Source organism: Nothobranchius furzeri, chromosome 6 (assembly GCF_043380555.1).
Source record: "Nothobranchius furzeri strain GRZ-AD chromosome 6, NfurGRZ-RIMD1, whole genome shotgun sequence".
Taxonomy (NCBI): Eukaryota; Metazoa; Chordata; class Actinopteri; order Cyprinodontiformes; family Nothobranchiidae; genus Nothobranchius; species Nothobranchius furzeri.
In genome coordinates this window covers 37,612,029-37,633,454 of record NC_091746.1, presented here as the reverse complement: position 1 = coordinate 37,633,454, position 21,426 = coordinate 37,612,029, and the positions used below count along the sequence as shown (strand labels likewise).

The following is a 21,426-nucleotide window of genomic DNA, read 5'->3' as shown; positions in this document are numbered from 1 at the left end:
GGCTGGCATTTCAGGCTCAGCCCTAGATTGGTTTAGGTCATACTTTTGTAACAGGTCCGCTAGAGTCATGTTGGATGGCTGTTCATCCGAGTCACAGCCTCTACGTTGGGGTGTCCCACAAGGTTCAGTACTCGGCCCGTTACTGTTCAACCTCTATATACTGCCCTTAGGAGCCATTTTCAGAAAGCACGCATTCTCATACCATCTTTACGCTGACGACTGTCAAATCTACTTTTCCAACTCAATAAACAAAAGTTCTGTCTGATTTTATCCTTGAGGTCAAGCTATGGCTTGCTGATAACTTCCTCCATCTTAATGACTCCAAAACTGAGTTAATCGTTTTTAGTCCTTACAGTACCACGGCTACTCATCAACCTGACCTCAGCTATCTCTCACCTAATGTATCCTCTGTAATTTTCAACGTTGGAGTAAAAATGGACCGGGCTCTGAAGATGGATGCCCAGGTCAATAACACAGTTAAATCATGTTTTTACCAACTAAGACACATCTCGAAACTAAAGCACATCCTGAGTGTCCGTCTTCTGAAATCTGTGGTCCACACTTTCATCACTTCTAGGCTGGATTACTCTAACTCCTGTTTATACGGCATCAGTAAAGCAGCTCTTTCTAGACTTCAGCTGGTCCAGAATTCAGCAGCTAGGTTGCTGACTGGAGCTGACAGAAAACACATTTCTCCAATTCTGAAATCTCTCCACTGGTTGCCTGTGCAGTTCAGGATAAATTTCAAAATTTTGCTTCTGACTTACAAATCCTTGAACCATCAAGCTCCTCCATATCTGTGTGAACTGGTCCATTACTACAATCCACCGCGTGCACTCAGGTCCGAAGATAAGCTCCTCCTAGCTGTTCCGAATGCACGTTTAAAAAGCCGTGGAGAAAGGGCTTTCTCTGTCTGTGCACCCAAGCTGTGGAACGCATTACCACTGCTAGTGAGGCAAGCACCAACAGCTAGCATTTTTAAATCACGCTTGAAAAGTCACTACTTCAACCTAGCGTATACCACATAATTATGAACCTCACTTACAACTACATTGTTTAAAAATGGAATTCACAATATCAACTTCCGTATTATTGAGGTTCTTTTTTAAAATGTTTTTCTTATTTTTTATTCTCCCTGTGTTTTATTGATTTTTAACTGTTGGTTTTAGGAATTTTGTTGTATTTCCTTTTTATCTTTTATCTCTGTTCTACATGACTGTATAATGCCGGTTTAATAAAACTAACATTTTTAGTGTACAGCGCCTTGTTTGATTGTAATGCCTTGTGAATGTGCTTTATAAATAAAATTGGAATTGGAATTTATGTCCCTAAAACAAGCTGTTCAATAAGGTCCTGTATTGTGACATGACAATAGGTCAAATTAACATAGAATCCCCTTCACCTATTGACTCTGGGGAAGCAGTGGCTCTACTTTGAGCCCCTCCCGGATATTGGAGCTTCTCAGCTTAAAGCAGCCTGAGTGGGGATGTGTGGATGTGGCCAGCTCTAGCTTGTTTTCTTAAAGTGACAGAGCTCTGAAATGGCTCATTCTGAAAGGTAATGAAATTTTCAAGAATAAAACTAGAAACCGCTTCATGTGAGTGGAATTTAGTGCAAAGAACTTCATAAACATGCTTTGGATTGACCATAGAACCATTATGACTTCAGAAAAAAGTCAATATGTATCCATCAAGTTTAACTCAATTTGTGTCATGTTTTCATAAATTTTCTTGCATTTGTCTGCATTTTTTTGTTGCATTTATTTTAAAGAATAATGTTTCCAGCTTGTTTTTAACTTAACTCTGTATGTTAAAGTCACCCTGGATTCTCATATCAGTTCTCTTGTTCGCTCTTCCTTCTTCCATCTCAGGAACATTGCTAAGCTGAGTCCCAATCTGTCTTGCTCTGAACTTGAGACAGTTATCCACTCCTTCATCTCCTCACGCTTAGACTACTGTAACTCTCTTTTCACGTGTCTGAGCAGAACCTCCCTGAACCGTCTACAGGTGGTTCAGAATGCCTGTGCTCGGCTTCTGACCAAGTCCTCCAAACACACCCACATCACCCCGCTTCTCCTCCAGCTTCACTGGCTGCCAGTCAACTTCAGGGTTCATTTCAAGATCCTGGTTCTGGTCTATAGGGCCTTACATGGACAAGCACCATTGGTGATCGTCTTAGTCCCTACACCCCCAGCAGGTCCCTGAGGTACAGTGATCAAAGCCTACTGGTTGTGCAGCGCACCAGGCTAAAGACCAAAGGTGACAGATCATTTGCTGTAATGATCTTTTAAAATCATTTCTTTTTTTTTTGTGAAGTGTCTCGTGATTTTTATCTTTCTTCTAACTTGTAAAGCACTTGGGTCAATCCTTTTGTTTTAAAATGTGCTACAGAAATAGTTGTATTTGTTTCTGCTGTTTTCTTTCTAAAGTCTGAAACCAACCTTGAAGCCATTTTTGCTTAGTTACATTTTAAACATTTTCGTTTATGTGAGGAGGTCAGAGAGAGGTTTCCACCAGTTGGATAAACAGAAGAAAAAAACACTTTTGCATTATGTTTCCCATCAGCTGTTTTAACCACCTGAACCAGAGTTTATCTGAACTCATCAGTTTGAGAGCCACCTCTGAAACTGCTGCTTGATTAGGAATCAATCACTTGCTGCAAACATTCTTCAGCATTGTTCAGTAGCAGATCTTGCCTTCAGCTGCTTACCTGACCTTAAATGACCCCTTGCCTAAGCTTCACCTGGCCTCATCTGAAAGTCTACCTGCAGAAACTCCAGAAACAGAGGACTGTCATCAACCACCCCCCAAAAACAATGATGTGACACTTTTGTCTATGGCTAACTGCAAATGTGAGTTACACGTTGTTAGGTTTTGGCTTCAAAATAACACAAATCCTTAAACTTTCTCTCTTTCAACTAAAACAGCCAGACAGCTGTGTGGATTTATACTTCTTAAATTAGATTCTGACATGTACACATACAGTAAACGCCCAGCCAATCGGGATGGGTGGGTGTGGTCAGGAAATAGTTTTCCATTAAACAGTGGCTCTCAGTTATCACATCACCCCTAAGGAACATAATTTTCCACTCCATCTGCTCGTTGCACTGGTGTGTTCATAGGATGCTTCTTCTGCAGACACCCCATAACATCCCCATTAATGTGTCAATACGATCAGCATTAATCACTTGGAAACTTTCTACAGTAGGTCGGATAGTAATTGTTCATAACCTTCAAAACCTACTTATCTGAGCTATTGTTTTAAATGTTCTTCTTGATGAAGAACCTAATAGAGAAATCCTGCTGCTCTGGGAGATAAACTTGGATTTGGACTGATTGCTCTTCATCTCTTTAGAGGCTTTTAGAAAACATGAGCAGATGCTTCTGATGTAGAACAGATTATAGGATTTTAAAGTTTCTTCATGGGAAAGAGGAATGCTGGATAAGGGCACCTTAGTTTTCCTCTATTTGAGCTGATAAGTATGCAGAATGCATTTACTACAGCAGGGTCGTCTTATCTCCGACGACCAGGTAGAAACTCATTTCTGGAGGGGTCACGGCTGCACCCTCATCCCACTTGAGTGACTTCATGTGCACCAAGTTTGTTCAAACTTTAAATTGTTCTGTAGATTAGAAGCAGAAGGCTATCAAGTGACCCTTAAATCTCTTTACAGAGAAGAAAAGGTTCCACAATGCTGCTGTCTGGTAAGATCAGCTAACTTCTAAACATTTATCCTCATTTATAGTCTTACTCGTGAGGTTAGAGGAACAAGAACCTTTACGAACTAAAGCTGAAAGAACATAGATGTTTTCCACCAGTGTGTTTCTTCTTTGTAGGTTGTATCCTTTTCAATGCCATTGAGACAAGATCTCTGGTTTAAAAAAAAAAAAAGAGTATAAAAATAAATGACTTCAGCTTGACAGCATCCCTACCACCGGTGTCCACCAGCGGGTTCAGGGGTTGCCGCCACGACAGGCACCGACGACCCTGCGGCCACAGCTCCAGTTGGCCGACAACATGGAGGCATGTAACAGGGTCCATTCAGACTCATTGTCCCCCGCCTCCCGCGGAACATTTTGTAAGTTCTGTCGGAGGTGGGAATTGAAGCTCCTTCTGACAGGAAACTCTGCAAGATGTTCCCAGCAGACCCTCACGATATGTTTAGACATGCCTGGTCTGACTGGCATCCTCCCCCACCATCGGAGCAAACTCACCACCAGGTAGTGGTCAGTTGACAGCTCTGCCCCTCTCTTCACCTGAGTGTCCAAGACATGCAGCCACAGGTCAGATGAAACAACAACAAAGTTGATCATCAAGCCGCGGCCGAAGGTATCCTGGTGCCAAGAGCACATACGGACACCTTTATGTCTGAACATGGTGTTCATTATGGACAATACATGACTGGCACAGAAGCCCAATAACAAAACACCACTCAAATTCAGATCAGGGGTCCGTTCGTCCCAACCACACCTCTCCAGGTCTCACCGTCATTGCATTAAAGTCCCCCAGCAGAACGAGGGAGTCACCGGAAGGAGCGCTCTCCAGCAGCCCCTCCAAGGTGTCTAAAAAGGGGTGGGGGTTTGGGGGGGGGGGTCATGAGCTGTAGTTTGGTGCATGAGCACAGACCACAGTCAGAATCCGTCCCCCCACACGTAGTCACAGTTCACCTCTAGTTCACCTGCGTAAACCCCAATGTTCAGGCACGATTATACTTTACCATTTAAAAATATTGATCACCAGTTTTATCAGGAACCAAAATACCATGAAGGATTGGACGTTCAGCCAAAGAGACCCAAGCTCACCAGTTAGAATTGGGACTTAATTTAACTTCAGCTTCTGAATTTTCTGTTAACTTTCATTCATTTGATGTGTTCTATGCAGTGTTTTTATTTTTATGCAGTGTTTTTATTTTTAAAGACACACACACTTTCTTTATTTGGTACAGGTTCACGCATTTAGTTTCCAAATGAGGTTGAATTATCAGTGAAAACTTATTGCTGGAACCCTAAATGATACTAAGTGGATGGCTAGACTATCCGTTTTAAGCTCCACCCCCTCCATGTACAAATTTGAACATTTTCCCCACAAAAACAAAATAACAGGCTTTGATAAAAAGAAATCCTGGCGTTCACACCTGTTGATCATCTTGTTTGAATTTTCCTTTTTATCTAACAGCACTTATTCTTATCCTTCACTTGCAAACTTCATGAGGGTGTGCAGGTGATTTGGTGGGACTTTCAGATCCACATCCTAAGAGCTCCGAACCAGGTTGAGACAGCAGTAGCTCAGGAGGTAGAGCGGGTTTCCAGGAATCATATGGTTGTGGGATCAAGCCCGAGTCCCAGCAGAGAAGAGGTCCGCTGTTGTGGCCTCAGGCAAAACACTTAACTCACATTGCCTGCTGGTGCTGGTTTGAGGGACTGTTGGTGGTGCCTGTGTTCAGCAGCCTCACCTCTGTCAGTGCGCCTCAGGGCAGCTGTGGCTACAATGCAGCTCATCACGATCAGTGTGTGAATGGATGAATGATACTGTATTGTGAAGCGCTTTGGAGTCCTCTGACTCTGACAGGCACTCTACAAGTGTGGGTCATTTGGTTCAGATGCCTGCAGGCCAAGAGGACATTCAGCTAAGAAAACCCAATCAGTAATGGTACTTCTAAATTTAACTTCAGCTTCTAGGTTTTTGTTCACTTTTAGTCATTTGAAGAAAAAAAACTTAATTCATAGCTAGTTTGAAGGGATACACAACTCTTCTCAGATCTGAAAGCTTCTAGCTATTAAGTTAATTCATTGGTGGACACCAACTACATATAATTAGCCTAATCTTGTTATTGCACTTGTGAGCTCACATTTGCATGAATAGATCCTTTAGCAACGGCCTTGGTCGGGTTTAACTGGACAGGTAAAGCACTGCTCACACTTCTCCACTGTTTTTCAGTTTGGTTTTGAGAGGCTCACATTAAAGACACACACAACACATACCGTATCTTTCATTTGTTTCCTCTATAATGGTGAACAGAAAATTTGTGAAAATAAGAATTTTTCAGAAACAGTTTGTAAATGTTAAACAGCTGGATAAATAGGTCATTTACCTTAAGGTAAGAAACCCAATGGTAGGATGTTATTGGCAAATCTCTTAAAGGACATTCTGATCAGACATTTGCACACACACACACACACACACACACACACACACACACACACACACACACACACACACACACACACACACACACACACACACACACACACACACACACACACACACACACACACACACACACACACACACACACACACACACACACACACACACACACACACACACACACACACACACACACACACACACACACACACACACACACACACACACACACACACACACACACACACACACACACACACACACACACACACACACACACACACACACACACACACACACACACACACACACACACACACACACACACACACACACACACACACACACACACACACACACACACACACACACACACACACACACACACACACACACACACACACACACACACACACACACACACACACACACACACACACACACACACACACACACACACACACACACACACACACACACACACACACACACACACACACACACACACACACACACACACACACACACACACACACACACACACACACACACACACACACACACACACACACGTTTTAGGGTGCTTAGCGTTGTGTGGACCAGCAAACTATCCCCACAATGTCAAAATGCCCACACAGCACAGGTGGAAGTTCAAATTTGTCCACCTATAAAACACACAGTAATGATTATAGATTCATTCAACTCTTGTTAGTTCCTTTATTTTACATGAACATCCAGATTCTTCAGTGGTTGGGTTACTAAAATCACTCCCTCCATATTAATCCAACAGAACAGAGTTTATATAAAAAACAGTTTTGGTGAAGTCCTGGACCGTGGTAATGCTGCGACCCCTGCTGGATGAGCTGCTGTACTACAGAGAGGTTTGATCAACTCTCCGTTTTGGTCTTTGCTTCCTCAGAATCTGGGGGGCGGCGGGGAGAAGAAGAGTTCAGTGCAAATGCAGTTATGTTTGGACCTTCACACAGAAATTAAATGTTCGATTCAAGATAAACTTAAACACGCACACAATTCTAGTTAGTCTTGGAAATACTTTTAAATTTGCTAAAGACCATATATTCTCTGAAAGTTATTTAAAGGTCAGGATATAGTTTTAATTTCTTTTTGCTCCATCTAGAATATTTAGGACATTAGCAGATTTGAAATTGTGGTAATCCCCTCCTTTTTTCCTTTTAATCTGATTAGTAACTGAAATCAACTAATGGTTTATTCTCTGCACATTAATATCAGCCCTTTCAGAATTAATTGTTCCAGATCCTTTTTGCCATTACCAAAGTCACTGCAATGAAAAGCCTGAGAACAATTAAAATATCAGACGATTGAACACAGGAACAAGTGCGCCAGCACGGTTCAGAGTACCAGTATGATTTGAGAGAACCGGAACTTACCACAGTGGTAGAATTTCTGAACTCTGTCGATATCAGACTGCATCAGTTGGCGTCTCTGTCCCATATTCTTTGCTTCCTGCTTTGGGATGATCGTGTCCTTTCCGTTTGACGAGAAGACATTCCTGACAGTAGCAAATAATTAATACTTGCATCTAAACTCAGAGGTTTGCCGTCAGGATCATTTACCGTCCATAGTGCATGATTGATGTGTAGTCATACGGGATGTTGAAGGTTTCACCATTGTTCTTTTCAAAGTCGTACTCCATCCCTAAAAGCATAACAGTATTTTAAACTAGAGTAAATTCCACCCCTACATGATATTCAGTTAGATGAGATAGCCCATGTTGCTGTAAATCCAGATTTCTGATTAGGACATAGGGGAAAAGCCCTTGTGTCATTTATCATTACAGAGATCATATTGCCTTATTAACCACAGTTTGGTATACCAACTACTCAAACAGCACAAAAATTTAGATTTCTTGTCCTCACTGTTATTTACAGGATGTCACCACTACAGAACGAGGTACTATACAGAATAAAATAACCATGAACTAGATAAATTGCACGTCTTGCAGAAATGCTGTTTGAATGCTGGATAGCTTAAACTGTTGGCTGAATCAGCTTAATAGCTGAACTGAAGCTGAAAGCAAGCAAAACTGTCAAAATGAGCTAAATGTGTTGAAAGATGTAGAAGCAAAAATCACTAACATGAAGCAAATAAAGCACAAAAAGTAAGTGAAGAATGGAGAAAAATAATCCTAAATAGCAAAAAACTGAAATCTGAACATTGTATAAAAATCTGGACAGCTAAAATGTCTAAACACCTGTTATTTCAGGACTATTTTAACAGTTTAATCTTTACATTTAGCTCAACTGTGAAATTAGCAGCTTGTGCTAAATTTGGTAACTGATTGCTGAAGTTGTTGAATAGCTGAAGTGAAGCTGAAACTGAGCTAAACTGGCAAATGAGCTGAATTTAAAGATTTAGAAGCAAAAATCATCAAGTGTAATGAAGCTCAGAATATAGGTGGAGAATGGATAAAAATGCTAAACAGCAGAAAATAATCTTAGAACATTAAAAACTCAAATTTGAAATGTTAAACAGCTGGCATTTGAATTAGAATAGTGTAATGGGTACATTTTTACAATTGGCTGAACTGTGAATTTAGAAACATTTGATGATATGTGAAACTGATAGATTAACATATGTTCAGACTTAATATGGGATGGATGAATGAAATGACGGATGGATTGTTTGATGGTTTATTGGATGGATGGAAGCATGTATGGATTTATATGCGAATGCATGGATTCCTTAGGCCAAGCTGATCGATTTGATGTCTCACGTGTGTGTGTGATTCCATTTAGCCAGAAGATTGACCTCTCAACCAGTCAGGAAGCTGGGAGGGAGCGGGGCACTTTCCCCACCTTCTCACGGTCAAATTTAACTTGTTTCTAGTTTTAAGTACAGATAGATCAAAAACAGAAGTCTGTTCATGGCTCAATATTCTGCTTTTTATATTCATTCCTATGAGACTTGGTTGAAGTGATTTGTAGTTCCTTGTGTTGCCATGGTAACAGATGACAGGAGTGTGCATTAATAAAGCAATGTTGATACAGTTGAGTCTAAAATGTTGTTAAATGTTGCTAAGCACGTTGCCATGGTAACACAGAACACATCAAGTTAATACAAGACTCCTGTGACCAAGTCGGTTGAATTGATGCCTCATGTGTGGGTGCATATTTCCTTTTAGGCAGAAGACTATTGAAAATTCTCAGCCAATGAGAGAGCAGCGAAGGAGGAGGGGGCATTTTTGCTGTCTGAAGCTGATGGGAGAAAATCTGTTCCTTTAACATGGGTTTCAAAGAGACAGAATCAGGGTCTCGCCTCCTTCTGAGGCTTGTAGAGAAAGAAATCTAACAATTAAGGACAAAATGAAACCCATTCTGAAAAGCTGACAAATTCCTACTTTGAGATAATTTGTTTCCGTACTCCAAACGATCTGGGTGTTGGAAAGAGCTGTTTCTAGAAAATGTTAAGGTCAAAAGTTAGTGGAATTTTCAGTTTAGAGTGGAGAGACATTTTAATTTTGAATATTCTCAAAGAAATGAACTACCACAATATTTGGAGTACATTCATGATTTATAGCTCAAAACGAAGGTACGTCTCACTTCATTGGGACTTAAGTTTTCTCAGGACAAAGCCAGAAACTGAGCAAAGGAGGGTCATTCATTCCATCTCTACCCATTACAATTTGTGATTTTTTCCTGAAAATCTCAAGCCATACCTCAACTTCTACCTGTGATGTTAGAAAAACTATAATAGAAATCAAAAAGATAACCCATTAATAGCAGAGTCTTGTGAGTTTGTTGAAATTTGAATGAAGTCTCTAGGTTAAAGTTAACCTATAAGAGTAAAAGTTCAAAAAGTGATAGGATTAAGCTGAAAATTGAGCAATCCCATTCATTTCAATGGGACCAAAAATCGCAGAAAAAGCTGTACATCTCAAAGTATAAAATATTTTAATACCAAAAGTATTTGCCGGCATAAGCTGAACGTTCCGATACCAAAATTGTGTAGATAGTTGAATTGTGGAAGTAGTTGAATGCCAAAAAAACGTACGGAAGCAGAATAAACTAACCGACTATAAAGAGAAACAGGATCACTATAGTTTGAATGCTGTAAAGCACAATTATCCACTACCTTTCAGCAAGAAAACTTGCAACCCATTTGTCATTTGGTCTAGAATTAACTTAAGTTAATATTTTAACAGTAATTCATTAATACCTGCTATGATGTTGGCTTCAACAACACTGATGAAGTTGTCGCGGTCCCACCGGGTGTGTTCATGATGGAAACCCAGGCTGTGAAGGATTTCATGGGCGATGTTACCCATACTGCACTGAGGCCCAATCAGCACAGCCTGCTGGCCACCAGTAAAGCCTATATATGTTGTGCAGCTGGAGAGAAACAACCAGAAGACTGTCAGCATCTGGTAATTATGAATGCTAGTTTTTAGTGTAAACAAGCCATGATAGCAGCTCTGAGCTGAGCAGTGATAAATGCAGTCCACCTAGTGCTCCTTTGCAAATGAATTGTTTGAAAAATGCCTGTTTTTTTTATCAGATTTCTTCACAGTTCATAAAAATATCAACTCATCTTGTGGTCTTTAAACTACTCCACCTGCTAGGTGATGAGCAAAGTTCGACCAAAAATAGGACAACCCCCCCCAAGGACTAAAATGTAATCTTTAAAATTTTATGGCTTTAAAGTTACATTCTGAAAAGTACACTAAGCAGATTTTTAGCCCCGTTTGAATCACCATGGAGATGTGATGAGTCCTCCTGATTTAGTAAACCTCCTACCAGTGTTTACTCTTCACACCTTTCAGAGACTTTGTAGAACAAGTAGTTGGGCTCATCAGGTTTCCTCTCGTGGAAAGAGATGCAGGTGTGGTTGGAGATCATTTCCATAGCAGCCAGGATGTCAGGCATTTGGTTCTCTGCACATGAAAGCAGCAATGAAACAAGGATTCACTAACTGGGGGGTGAAAATCTTATGTCTTACCCATTTCTGAACTTATTTCATATGGTATGTTTTTTGTTGGCCAAGGAATTCCCACAGCATTCCTCTTCTGTAGAGCAAACACAGGTAGGATAAACAGGACAGATGTCCTACTTGGCCTCAGAACTTCTAGGAAATTAGAAACATTTCAGATTACATGAGCACCAATTTTAATCCAATTTTGGTTTGGATCAAACCTTTCAGACTGAAAAGGTCTAGATGAGAGTCAGTCATGATGCTGAAGCTGCAACGTTTGAATGTCGTCACACCCAAGAGGCTATGTTCAAACTTTTCACACACCACCTTGTCAACCCAGAGGGTGACCATTAGAAAAATTAAATACATGTGTTCATTGATACAGTGATAGCTTGCTCCTGTTGTATTGTTGTGTGTCCCTTTTCTGTAAGTCTAGAAGCAGACCCCTGCTCATCATTGATTGTGTATCTTTGTGGAAAAATAAAACACATCATGGTGCGTTTGAGTTCAGTTGCACTGAAATGTATTTATCCGAGACAGTTTTGCAAAAATGAAACTGTCCAGTTAAAGAAAAATAATGCAGTCCGAGTTAACATTGTATTATGTTGCAGATGTGGCTCACTTTGTTAAGTACTTACCTTTCGATACGGTGTTACTTCTTCACAAGGATGAGGAAAATTCAGATCTGTTTGATTTGGCCTTTTCTGAGGAAAAACATGTAGTCAAAATGATGTAGTCATTTAAAATGTTTGACTTATTGACACTAGGCCAGGGCTTCAATTAAGTTACATTTTTTTAACCAAACACACACACACACTAATCCAATTAAACACTTTTTTTAAAGACCAAAAGAAATATTTGATGTACAATTTTGTTACCAATAGCATGACGTCTCGCTCCACCACAAGTGACGTTACACCACTCCTCAGCTCTGAAGGAATCATATTGTCATTTCAGAAATGAAATCCTCAAACTAGTAGAGGAGCTATGCGACAAAAATAATCACCAGTAAAATGAATTTAAATAGTTTTAAATTTAAAAATAAATAAAGGTAGAACAAATCTTAGTGAGTAGGGTACAGCAATTATCTAGCCTGGACATTTCTGTGTTACAGCAAGTCAAAACAAACAAACCAACCAAAAAAAAAAACTGTGTTGTCTGACAAATCAAATAAAAACAGTGTTCCAGGAATAAAATCTCTTATAAAAACATACCTTCTGAGTGATAGATATGCATTGCCACTGCATCACAAAAGCAGACAAACATCCTCAGTTTGTTACCAACAGTATAAACCACATTAGAGTGTGACTTCCTCACCATTTTTGACAATTTCTGCAAGCACAAGTGCCACAAAGAGCCAAAGCTGCATGTTCTCTGTGGAAATGAACTTTGCTGAGAAGATTTAAGCTCCAGGTGTTCAGTTATCCCACTGAGTGGATTCAGCTGTGAGCTGCAGGCTCCGTCCTCAGGCTGACATGTCTGAATCAGTCTGAGTGAGAGATGAAACGGTGTGTGTGTGTGTGTGTGTGTGTGTGTGTGTGTGTGTGTGTGTGTGTGTGTGTGTGTGTGCGCGTGTGTGTGTGTGTGTGTGTGTGTGTGTGTGTGTGTGTGTGTGTGTGTGTGTGTGTGTGTGTGTGTGTGTGTGTGTGTGTGTGTGTGTGTGCAGCCAAGTGGCTACTTTACCAACTGTCTACACACTCAGAAATTAAAGTACAAAATTGTACATTTATGGGTACAATGTCTCTTTTCAAAAATAATCAATTAGTCAACACATTTTATTAATTTATTGTTAAAGGGACTATAAGGAAGTTTGACAGCCAAAACATGTATAGAAATAATAAATTTCTTCTTCATACATTCTCCTGCAATGCCCTGGTCCTGTAGAATGAGCCCTGGCATTTTTACTGTGATTGCCTATTTTTCTGTAAAATCACAGAAAAAGAGAGATGCTCAGGTCGAGCAGGCTGCTTCATGCGCGTTCACGCTCAGTCATAGCCCGTAGCAATTGCTATCCGTAGCTTTAGCAGCAGAGAGAGGCAGTGCCACTTTGTCGCTGTTCCTAACGCCTAGTGACAAACCTAGCTACATGAGGACCCTTAGCTACTTTCTGTAGAACTTTCTTCTAGATATTTCCTGCACATTTGCAACAAAATAGCCATTTTGTGCCAAACCATTCTTTAGATTGACGTTGTTTCAGCTGTCATCAAGGATATAAATGTTACAGATACAATGAATGTCACTGGCGCTTCAGTTCATCTTGTAAGGTGTCTAATTCACAAACAGAAAACTCGGGTTTGATTCTGGGTGTGAACATAATTTGTTATTTGGAGTTTTTTTTTTTACATTAATGATACATTTTTTTACAGTAATAAGATGCCCACATTTTTATTTGAGACTTGCCGAAAGGCATTGAATTCACAGATAAAAAAGATGTGGGTTCAACTTTCATTTTGGAACAATTTTTCAAGAAAGGGAAGGGAATGATCTGAGCATGCAGGAGGACTGACCCATCATAAACCTTTGTCGGCTGTACTGAAGAGAAAGGTACAGAACCAAATTATTTAATTAATTAGCTGCGTGTTCTCCTGTCCACCGGGCCACACACACACACACACACACACACACACACACACACACACACACACACACACACACACACACACACACACACACACACTGCACGTTGGGCCGGCCGACGAGAAAATGCAGCTGCAGAGACAGAAGCACATTATTTTCATTAATTTGCTGTGTTCTTCTGTCCTCCGGGCCACACACACACACACACACACACACACACACACACACACACACACACACACACACACACACACACGGGACTGTCTCAGCTGTTATTTTCATTAAGGAGTGTGCACGTACAGCATGCACACCTCATGCACAAACTTACTTTTTAAGCTGCAGTTACGCGTTAGGACTGAGTGGAGATCGCGAGCATAAAACTTCAAACTTCCTAACAGTCCCTTTAATTATTTCTAATCCAGCAAATTCTTTTACAACTTTCTTTCAGTGCTTACAAAATGGTGAACAGTGAAACTATGAAATCTGTTTTGAGAAGTATAGCTTTGCTTGTTTTTTAGTGAAAGAGATTATAACCAGAAATTATACCTTTTTAAAGAATTGGTACAAATATGTACCTTTCAAACAACGAAGAAAGTGCAGTTACTGTTGTTTTAGGAAGATTATTGGGATTTCAAGAGGTATCATAAGGTTTGAGTGTGGGTTGTTAATGACAGAATTCTCACACCATAGCTGTCAAAACAGTTATTTTTATGTACATTAGCTGTGACATCTGTTATTGAAATCTCTCCAAATGTTAATAAGTTGCACAAAGATAGACATTCAGGGTTTGGTTTGTCCTTTTGCCAAAAGACAGAAGGGTTGGCTGACTGTGCTACTGGTAAAGATCCACAACCGGTCATGATGAATGTGGAACAAACAGATCTGGATGTTCACTAAAAGAATCCTGTTTTGTTACAATGACAGGAAATTTAAACGGATGGCACAAACGTTTACCAAATAAAACATATGGGTTAAAGTAATAAATATTTACGTTTAGCTACTATAAAAAGTATATTCTCAACTGAACGTTGTCCTCGAGTCGTGTCACTTTGATCAGTAGGTGGCGACAACACGCAAAACGACATTGTTACAACGCTAAATGAGGCCGGGGAAGAAGAAGCGGTACTGATCACTTCCGGTAAAAATAGAAACACATGGGATCAAACGGCTGAAGGTAATGCTTTTGGTGCTACTTTGATAATTTAGACTTAATTTACCAAAGAATATTAGTGTAGGTTTTTGTTAAAGTGTTTTTAACGAAAATCAGGAACATTCGGTGGTTAGCTAAAAGCTAACTCAGCTTGAACAACTAGATTACTAATCCACCGTCTGAGTTAATCTTTATTACAATAAATCTGCCTTGTTAACATCTCAAATATACTTCAAATGAAACGTCTTTATAAGGTACAGCTGATTTTATACTCTAGAACACAGACTTTGTTTGACTAACTGACACCACAGTTAGATTATATGTTTAAAACCCTGAATCATTTTGTGACACGAGATCCTTCAAAACTATCAGGTTTGTTGAATGTCGGCTCGGTAGTCGATTATTTAGATCTAGAGTGTGTGTGTGTGTGTTCTAATATTTAAAGCGCTTAAACGTCACCCTTTACAGATCATGCTTTAGAAGTGCGCGTGTGCGTGTGTGCGCGCGCGCGTGTGTGTTGCGTGGTTGCAAGTTTAGATAGTGAAGATGTCTAGCCTGCAATGCTGTGGGATAATTAGCATCAGGTCTTTGTTTGCAGTCATGACGAGGTGGGCCAGGGCCAATAACATCCACAAAAACAAACCAGCAGAAGCCACTCCGTGGGGTCAGCTAAGAGGAGGAAGAGGAGGAGGTCACAGTTCCAGTGCTGCACAAGGCTCCCAGACGAACCCTCTGAGGAGGACTCAGGCTGGCAGTTCTGCTGTGAAGAAGCCCAATCGAAAGAAGAAAGAGTACACCAACGAGGATGTCAACGGCTTTCTGGAGTTTCTGCAGCAGAACGGACAAACAGGGGATGAAGGAGGTAGGCGTGGAGAGCAGCAGCTCAGAGAGGAGGTGGAGGTGGCTCTGAAGAAAGACAAGAGGAGAGAGGACAGGAGGGTGAAGAGACAGAAGGATAAGACGAATAAAATGGTGAGTGATTTGTAGTGATGGGACTTAAGGATCTTTGAAGGGAGCTGCTAACATCAAAGAGCCGTTTAAAAGATTGGCTCCTTTGAACCCCTTTTGCTGCTGACTTGTTTTGTCCTTCTAATAAATTTCAGGCAGACTGCACACAGGTAGTTGCAAAGAGTGACGTTAAGATGACAATAATAAAATGAACATTTTCCTACAAGGACTCGGATCTCGTCGTTCACATTAAAGAACCATTTGAAACACTGTTCGTACGTGAACGTCACATGACAAGTGATTTTGATTTAAGAGGCTGCAGCACAGCGTTAATCCTTCGCACTGGTTTCCCCAATTTTACAGATGGGCAGAAACATGTATTATTTGTTTACTAAATGCATGGTAACAAATCTGACAAATCACCTGATGAGGTATCTAGGGTTGCAGGTGAGGCTTCGTAACTCTGATAAAAGTTCTCTGCTCACTGGAGCATTGAGAAAACTAGTAGATGCAAGCAAATGCTACTCGATTTTGACCTTATTATTTTAAGAAGTCTCTTCTTCCATTATAACATAAAATAAGAAGTTTTCTCTCTCCTCAGTTATGCTTTAACTGTAGGAAGCCCGGTCACGGATTGGCCAACTGTCCTGAAGCCGACCGGGACCACGAGATGGGCCGAGGTATCTGTTACCGCTGTGGCTCTACGGAGCATGAAATCCAGAAGTGTAAAGCCAAAGTGGACCCAGCTATGGGTGAGGCTCAGCCATGTGTGTGTTTGTGTGAGGGAGACTTTTTTGTTTTTAGTGCTGCTGTAATCATCATGTCCTCCTCAGGTGAGTTCCCATATGCCAAGTGTTTCATCTGCAGTCAAACTGGACACCTGTCCCGATCTTGTCCTGACAATCCCAAAGGACTCTATGCACAAGGTATACACACACACGCACACACACACACACACACACACACATACATACATCTAAAGTATACCTGTAACTTAAGCCTGGATCACACTGTGTGATTTTTGGCCGTCGCAGAGGTTTTTTCATGTCACACTGGGAGAACTCCAGAAAGGTGGCACTGTACGGTGCAACATTTCAGAGAGTCAGACTACACAACGTCTCTCTCCAGCAGGACATGCTGCATCATGAGTAGGGCTGGGCGATAGGGCCTAAAATTAATATCACGATATAATGAGGATTTCATCTCGATAATGATAAACGGACGATAACTACAGGTATGCGCAGAAACAGCAGTTGTCCACTAGATGGTGCTGTCAAATCTATTGCATTGAGTCATCGACATATATACTGGACAATTCGTGTCCATAGGCTCCAATTATAAGTTTTTGTGCCAAAATGGGAGGTGGCCACCACCGCCATTTTGACCGTGTCACGTCAAGCCCAGACAATTTCAAAAAAGGGAAAAGAGGTGGAGCTGAGGGTGGGGCTGTAAGGCTGGGATCAAATGACGACACCCGTCGAACTGAAGCGATGTAGCTACAAGCTAACCCAACGCTAACGCAGAGGTGGGAGCTAAGCTAACAGAGGTAGCTACCTAGCTACCTACCTAGTTGTCATGAGTGTAAACTAAATCTATTAAACCTAAAACATGTTTAGGAAACCGGCTGCAAACATGTTTGTTTCTGCTGTGAAATAGGTATTTTTAACATGGGAGTCAATGAGGAGTTGCTCGTTTCTGACACCAGCCCCCAGCGGATGAGGGTGGAACTGCAATTTTTCTCACTTCCTGTTTTGCTTCATATCCAGACTCGAATTATGGGGGCTTGCATTGAGTACATTTTTACGTGACTCAAGGTGGTACCACTTCTTAAAGGGACACGAACGTTGCCAACCTACACACATCTTTTCTTTTTTTTTTTTTTCATTATCAAATTTATTGACATGGGAAAAATTATCTCGATAAGAGTCTGAAATTTCGATAACAATAAATTTTCGATTTATTGCCCAGCTGTAATCATGAGCGCACCTCCCAAAGCATATGTCACTAAACAGACCGCTAACCAAAACTGAAAAAATAAAAACATTTATTTTAGTGCCAGTTCATGACCCAACTCATCTTCCTCAAAGAGGAAGCATTGTTTTTAAAACCCTCGCTTTGGCGTCAAACTCCCACTGCGGGTCTCCTTTTCCCGTCTTCCAGCTAAACAGCAGAGCTGTCAGCTGGTCATTCGTCCTTCTCCTCTTTTATACACAAGAACCCACTAAACTACAGAGGAAAAAAAACAATCTGTCACAGATCGCTGCAATATAACTTTTGTTGTGAATTCTGTCTCCATGTGACAGCTCACACCTGCTGTCTCAGAGCTTCCTCTGTCCCCCTGCAGCATAACGCAACTGAACCATCTTTATCGGTTGAATATGTGAGATTTTCACCAACAGCAAAGGGTTCTCGTGTTTTAGTGTTTTTTTTGTTTTTTTTTAATGTCTGGGAGCTCATCTCCTCTCAGTTCTCGCAGATCACAGAATCAAGGTTTTCCCAATTCAGCTGATGGTCTAAAAAAGGTAGTTTAATTATTTTAAGTATAACTTCTGTTTAATTTGGGCTATTAACAGAAATAAAAACTGGTGTGTAGTTTATAATCTGCATTTTACACATAAATTGAAACCGACATTCAGAGAGGCAGAGTCTTGCTGCTGCGGCATCCTAAAGGTGTGTTTTCATTGGTCGATTGCAGACAGGAATCGTAGGATTTCAAGCAGTGCTTGTAGACTCAGAGGCTGATTTGGTTGTTAGACAGCTCAAAAAGCTGTCGCAGAGCGGGTCACACTGTACGTTCACAGCATGGTGCACATATATGCAAATCACCCTCACGCTGACCGTTTTTTTTCACGATTCTGCTCAGGACGTAGCCTAGTGAACTAGACCAAATTCTTGCTTTGCAAAGCAAGAATTTGGTCTAGTTCGGTTATTTAGTCTGGCTTGCCAGGCTACTCAGGACGAGGAATTAGTGTGATCTGGGCATTACACACAATGGTACACACTGTTAGAGACCACGGTGTTTTTCATGTTCTCTTGTAAACATTATGTCATAAAGATGATCTAAACTTGGATCTAAGGTTTTTAACTTATTTTTTATTTGTTTTTATATCTGTATAATTTTTTTATCTGACATTTCATTTATTTCTCATCATCAACAGCTTTATTTAAAAAGCACTTTTCATGGAACAGAGGACAAACCAAAATGCTGTACACACACACACACACAAAGAGTAACAAATATTTCTCAAATATTTATTTTTGTGATAAATTTATTGTTTACCTACCCTTTTTTTTTTTACTTATACAGGCACTCTGTTGATGCTTTTCAGGGAAATGTATGCACATGGATTATCCCATGTTTGACATGATATCTCTGTTTCTAATCTGCTGCTTGGATTAGTTTAATATCAGAAACAAACCTAAATGCAGCTGTTTATTTTCATGTGTTTTTAGTCTTAATTTAGCTGTACTCTGTCATATCTCTGGCCTCTCTGTGAACACTTGTTTATCAGCTGTAGTTTATGAAACCTTTGGTTCCTGCCAGACTCTTTTGGATCTGATAAGTGGAGGATTTGTGTTCGCAGGAGGATGCTGTCGTGTTTGTGGCTCCGTGGAACATTTTCAGAAGGACTGTCCAGAGCATCAGGCTGCCAGTGAGTGTTCTCCTTCTTTTATGGAGTATTATGCTACATTTGTTTAGGGGATCTGTGTTAAAAAGACATTTCATAATGCAGACCAAACATTAGGTCAGATCAGAACAATAAAAAAGTCAAACTGGATCATCCAGATCTACTTTAAACTTGGAAATCAGTGGTTTGATCAGAGAAAATCACTCATTTACTATTACAGATTTTATAGCAAAACAACATCCCAAAAATATCTGATCTGGGAGAACATATTTGTAGTAAGTATGATTATTAACAAACATCTCTAATCCATTCAGTCTTATAGAATTTCCCTTTTCACAGAAAAAGATTTTTTTATTATTGTTTTCAAAAAAATAAAAATAAAAAATATTTCTGTTTGAAAAGAGGTGACCCTAAGATTGTTTTAATCATCAGTAAAACCAAAAGGGCATCATACTTGTATATACTTTTAATTAAATATTTACTCAGCAGCCTAATAAATGAGATTTTATAGGAGACAGAAAACATTTAGTTTCATGTTCCTGTTCTTGTTTCTAACAGCTAACTCTGTGACGTTGGGCTGGATGTCTAACAATCTGAGTGCAGACCTGGAGGACGTCCACGTTCCAGTGAAGAAGGCCAAACCAAAGCAGGCTAAAGTGGTGACGTTCTGATGGGATCCTAAAGCTGAAGTGCTTGTGTTCACTAAACCTGGACTCTACCAGAGAAACCACTTCAGAGGAGCTGGAGTTTTTTTTAATAAACTGTTTCTAACAACTGTAGCTTAGCTGCTGTTTGGACCAGCTGAGTAAGATAACGATGCAAGTGGATTTTGGATAAATCAGCATAAAAAACTAAGTTTCTCTGTGGCTGAGCGATGTATCGCTCAGAATGGATAAAACAATAAAAATAAATCCAGGAAGACGAATTCTGAGTAAATGTTTTGTTTGTCTGCATCATGTCATTCTGATCTTCTTAAGGAAATACTGTTCCAGTGACAGATTTCTGTTCTAAGTTTCCTGAGAGTTACTATTTTGGGCAAAGTGTTAAAAAAACAGCAGTCTGGGGGATTTCATGTGTTTACATCCGTCCATAGCAGTAGAGGATTGGTTCCAGATGAATTCATTAGAAGGGACTCAACTTATGTTAGTCTTTGTGTTGGTTTATCTGACTCCTTTATCATGAGTCTGTTTTCAGTCATTCAGCTAGACTGACTTCATGTTCATCAATTTTCACCAAATATTCATTAAAAATAAACCAGATCTAGCTTTAATAGATCCGTTCCAGGTTTGATTTAGCACCATCATTTTTTCCTTCAAAAATACTGAGGCGCCTTTCACTAGTCTGAGCTGTGATACTGTAATGTGACAAGGCCACTAGGTGACAGCACCACTTCAGACTTGTCTGAGCCGGTTTCTAAAGAGCTGCACTGGAGTCCTGGAAAGATTAGACAGTTTTAGTAAATTTCCTATTTTCCCCACATTATTAAATGTCAGATATGGAAAACTGTCACTAGGAGGAGGAGGTCTCGTATGAGCGTTGTGTGTTGACCAGTCAGTTGATGTGCCACTATCTGTGGGGGGGGGGGGGGGGGGTAAATAGATATTGGACATATAGACATATAGATATTGGACAATGGGTTCCCATAGACTCCAATAACACGCTTGGCTAAATGGGAGGTGGCCACCACCGCCATTTTGACCGTGTCACAGGTTCCGTCAAGCCCAGACAATTCCACAAAAGGGAAGAGGGGTGGAGCTTAGGGTGGGGCTGTAAAGGTTGGTTTATGCTTGACACGTCCGCGAGGTCCGCATGGCTCCGCGCGGAAAAGTTGCGTCATTTTAACAACCACACCTCTGCACGGCCCAAAATTTCCGCAACGCGCACCTAGGAAATTTTGTAACCACTCGGACGGTCGGACGTGGAAAAACACGGCGGACCGGCAAGAACTAGTATGGCAGAGGTTCGTAAATACAGACATTTGTATGATTCAGCTCTCAAAGATCGCCGTGATCAACATGTTGTTAATAA

General features: G+C 40.5%; 2 protein-coding genes across 3 annotated transcripts; one reads left to right on the top strand and one right to left on the bottom strand.

The window, feature by feature from the left end:
* Positions 1-6,844: 6,844 nt before the first annotated feature.
* Positions 6,845-12,522, bottom strand: LOC107395303 (zinc metalloproteinase nas-14). 2 transcript variants are annotated; one of them, XM_015974662.3, is made up of 10 exons: positions 12,412-12,520; positions 12,309-12,335; positions 11,973-12,025; positions 11,733-11,798; positions 11,122-11,188; positions 10,939-11,056; positions 10,342-10,514; positions 7,740-7,821; positions 7,554-7,675; positions 6,845-7,069 (listed from the first exon to the last, which is right to left on the bottom strand). In XM_015974662.3, exons 1-10 carry the CDS (start codon positions 12,461-12,463, stop codon positions 7,035-7,037), a joined length of 795 nt encoding a protein of 264 aa, XP_015830148.1. In that variant the 5' UTR covers positions 12,464-12,520; the 3' UTR covers positions 6,845-7,034. The 2 variants fall into 2 exon arrangements, with proteins under 2 accessions (XP_015830148.1, XP_015830154.1); XM_015974668.3 differs by lacking the exon at positions 12,309-12,335 and having other exon boundaries at positions 12,412-12,522.
* A 2,206-nt stretch (positions 12,523-14,728) lies between these two features.
* On the top strand, positions 14,729-20,323 carry zcchc9 (zinc finger, CCHC domain containing 9). The gene is made up of 6 exons (XM_015973903.3): positions 14,729-14,845; positions 15,420-15,793; positions 16,371-16,521; positions 16,603-16,695; positions 19,354-19,422; positions 19,957-20,323. Exons 2-6 carry the CDS (start codon positions 15,422-15,424, stop codon positions 20,067-20,069), a joined length of 798 nt encoding a protein of 265 aa, XP_015829389.3. The 5' UTR covers positions 14,729-14,845; positions 15,420-15,421; the 3' UTR covers positions 20,070-20,323.
* Positions 20,324-21,426: the final 1,103 nt, after the last annotated feature.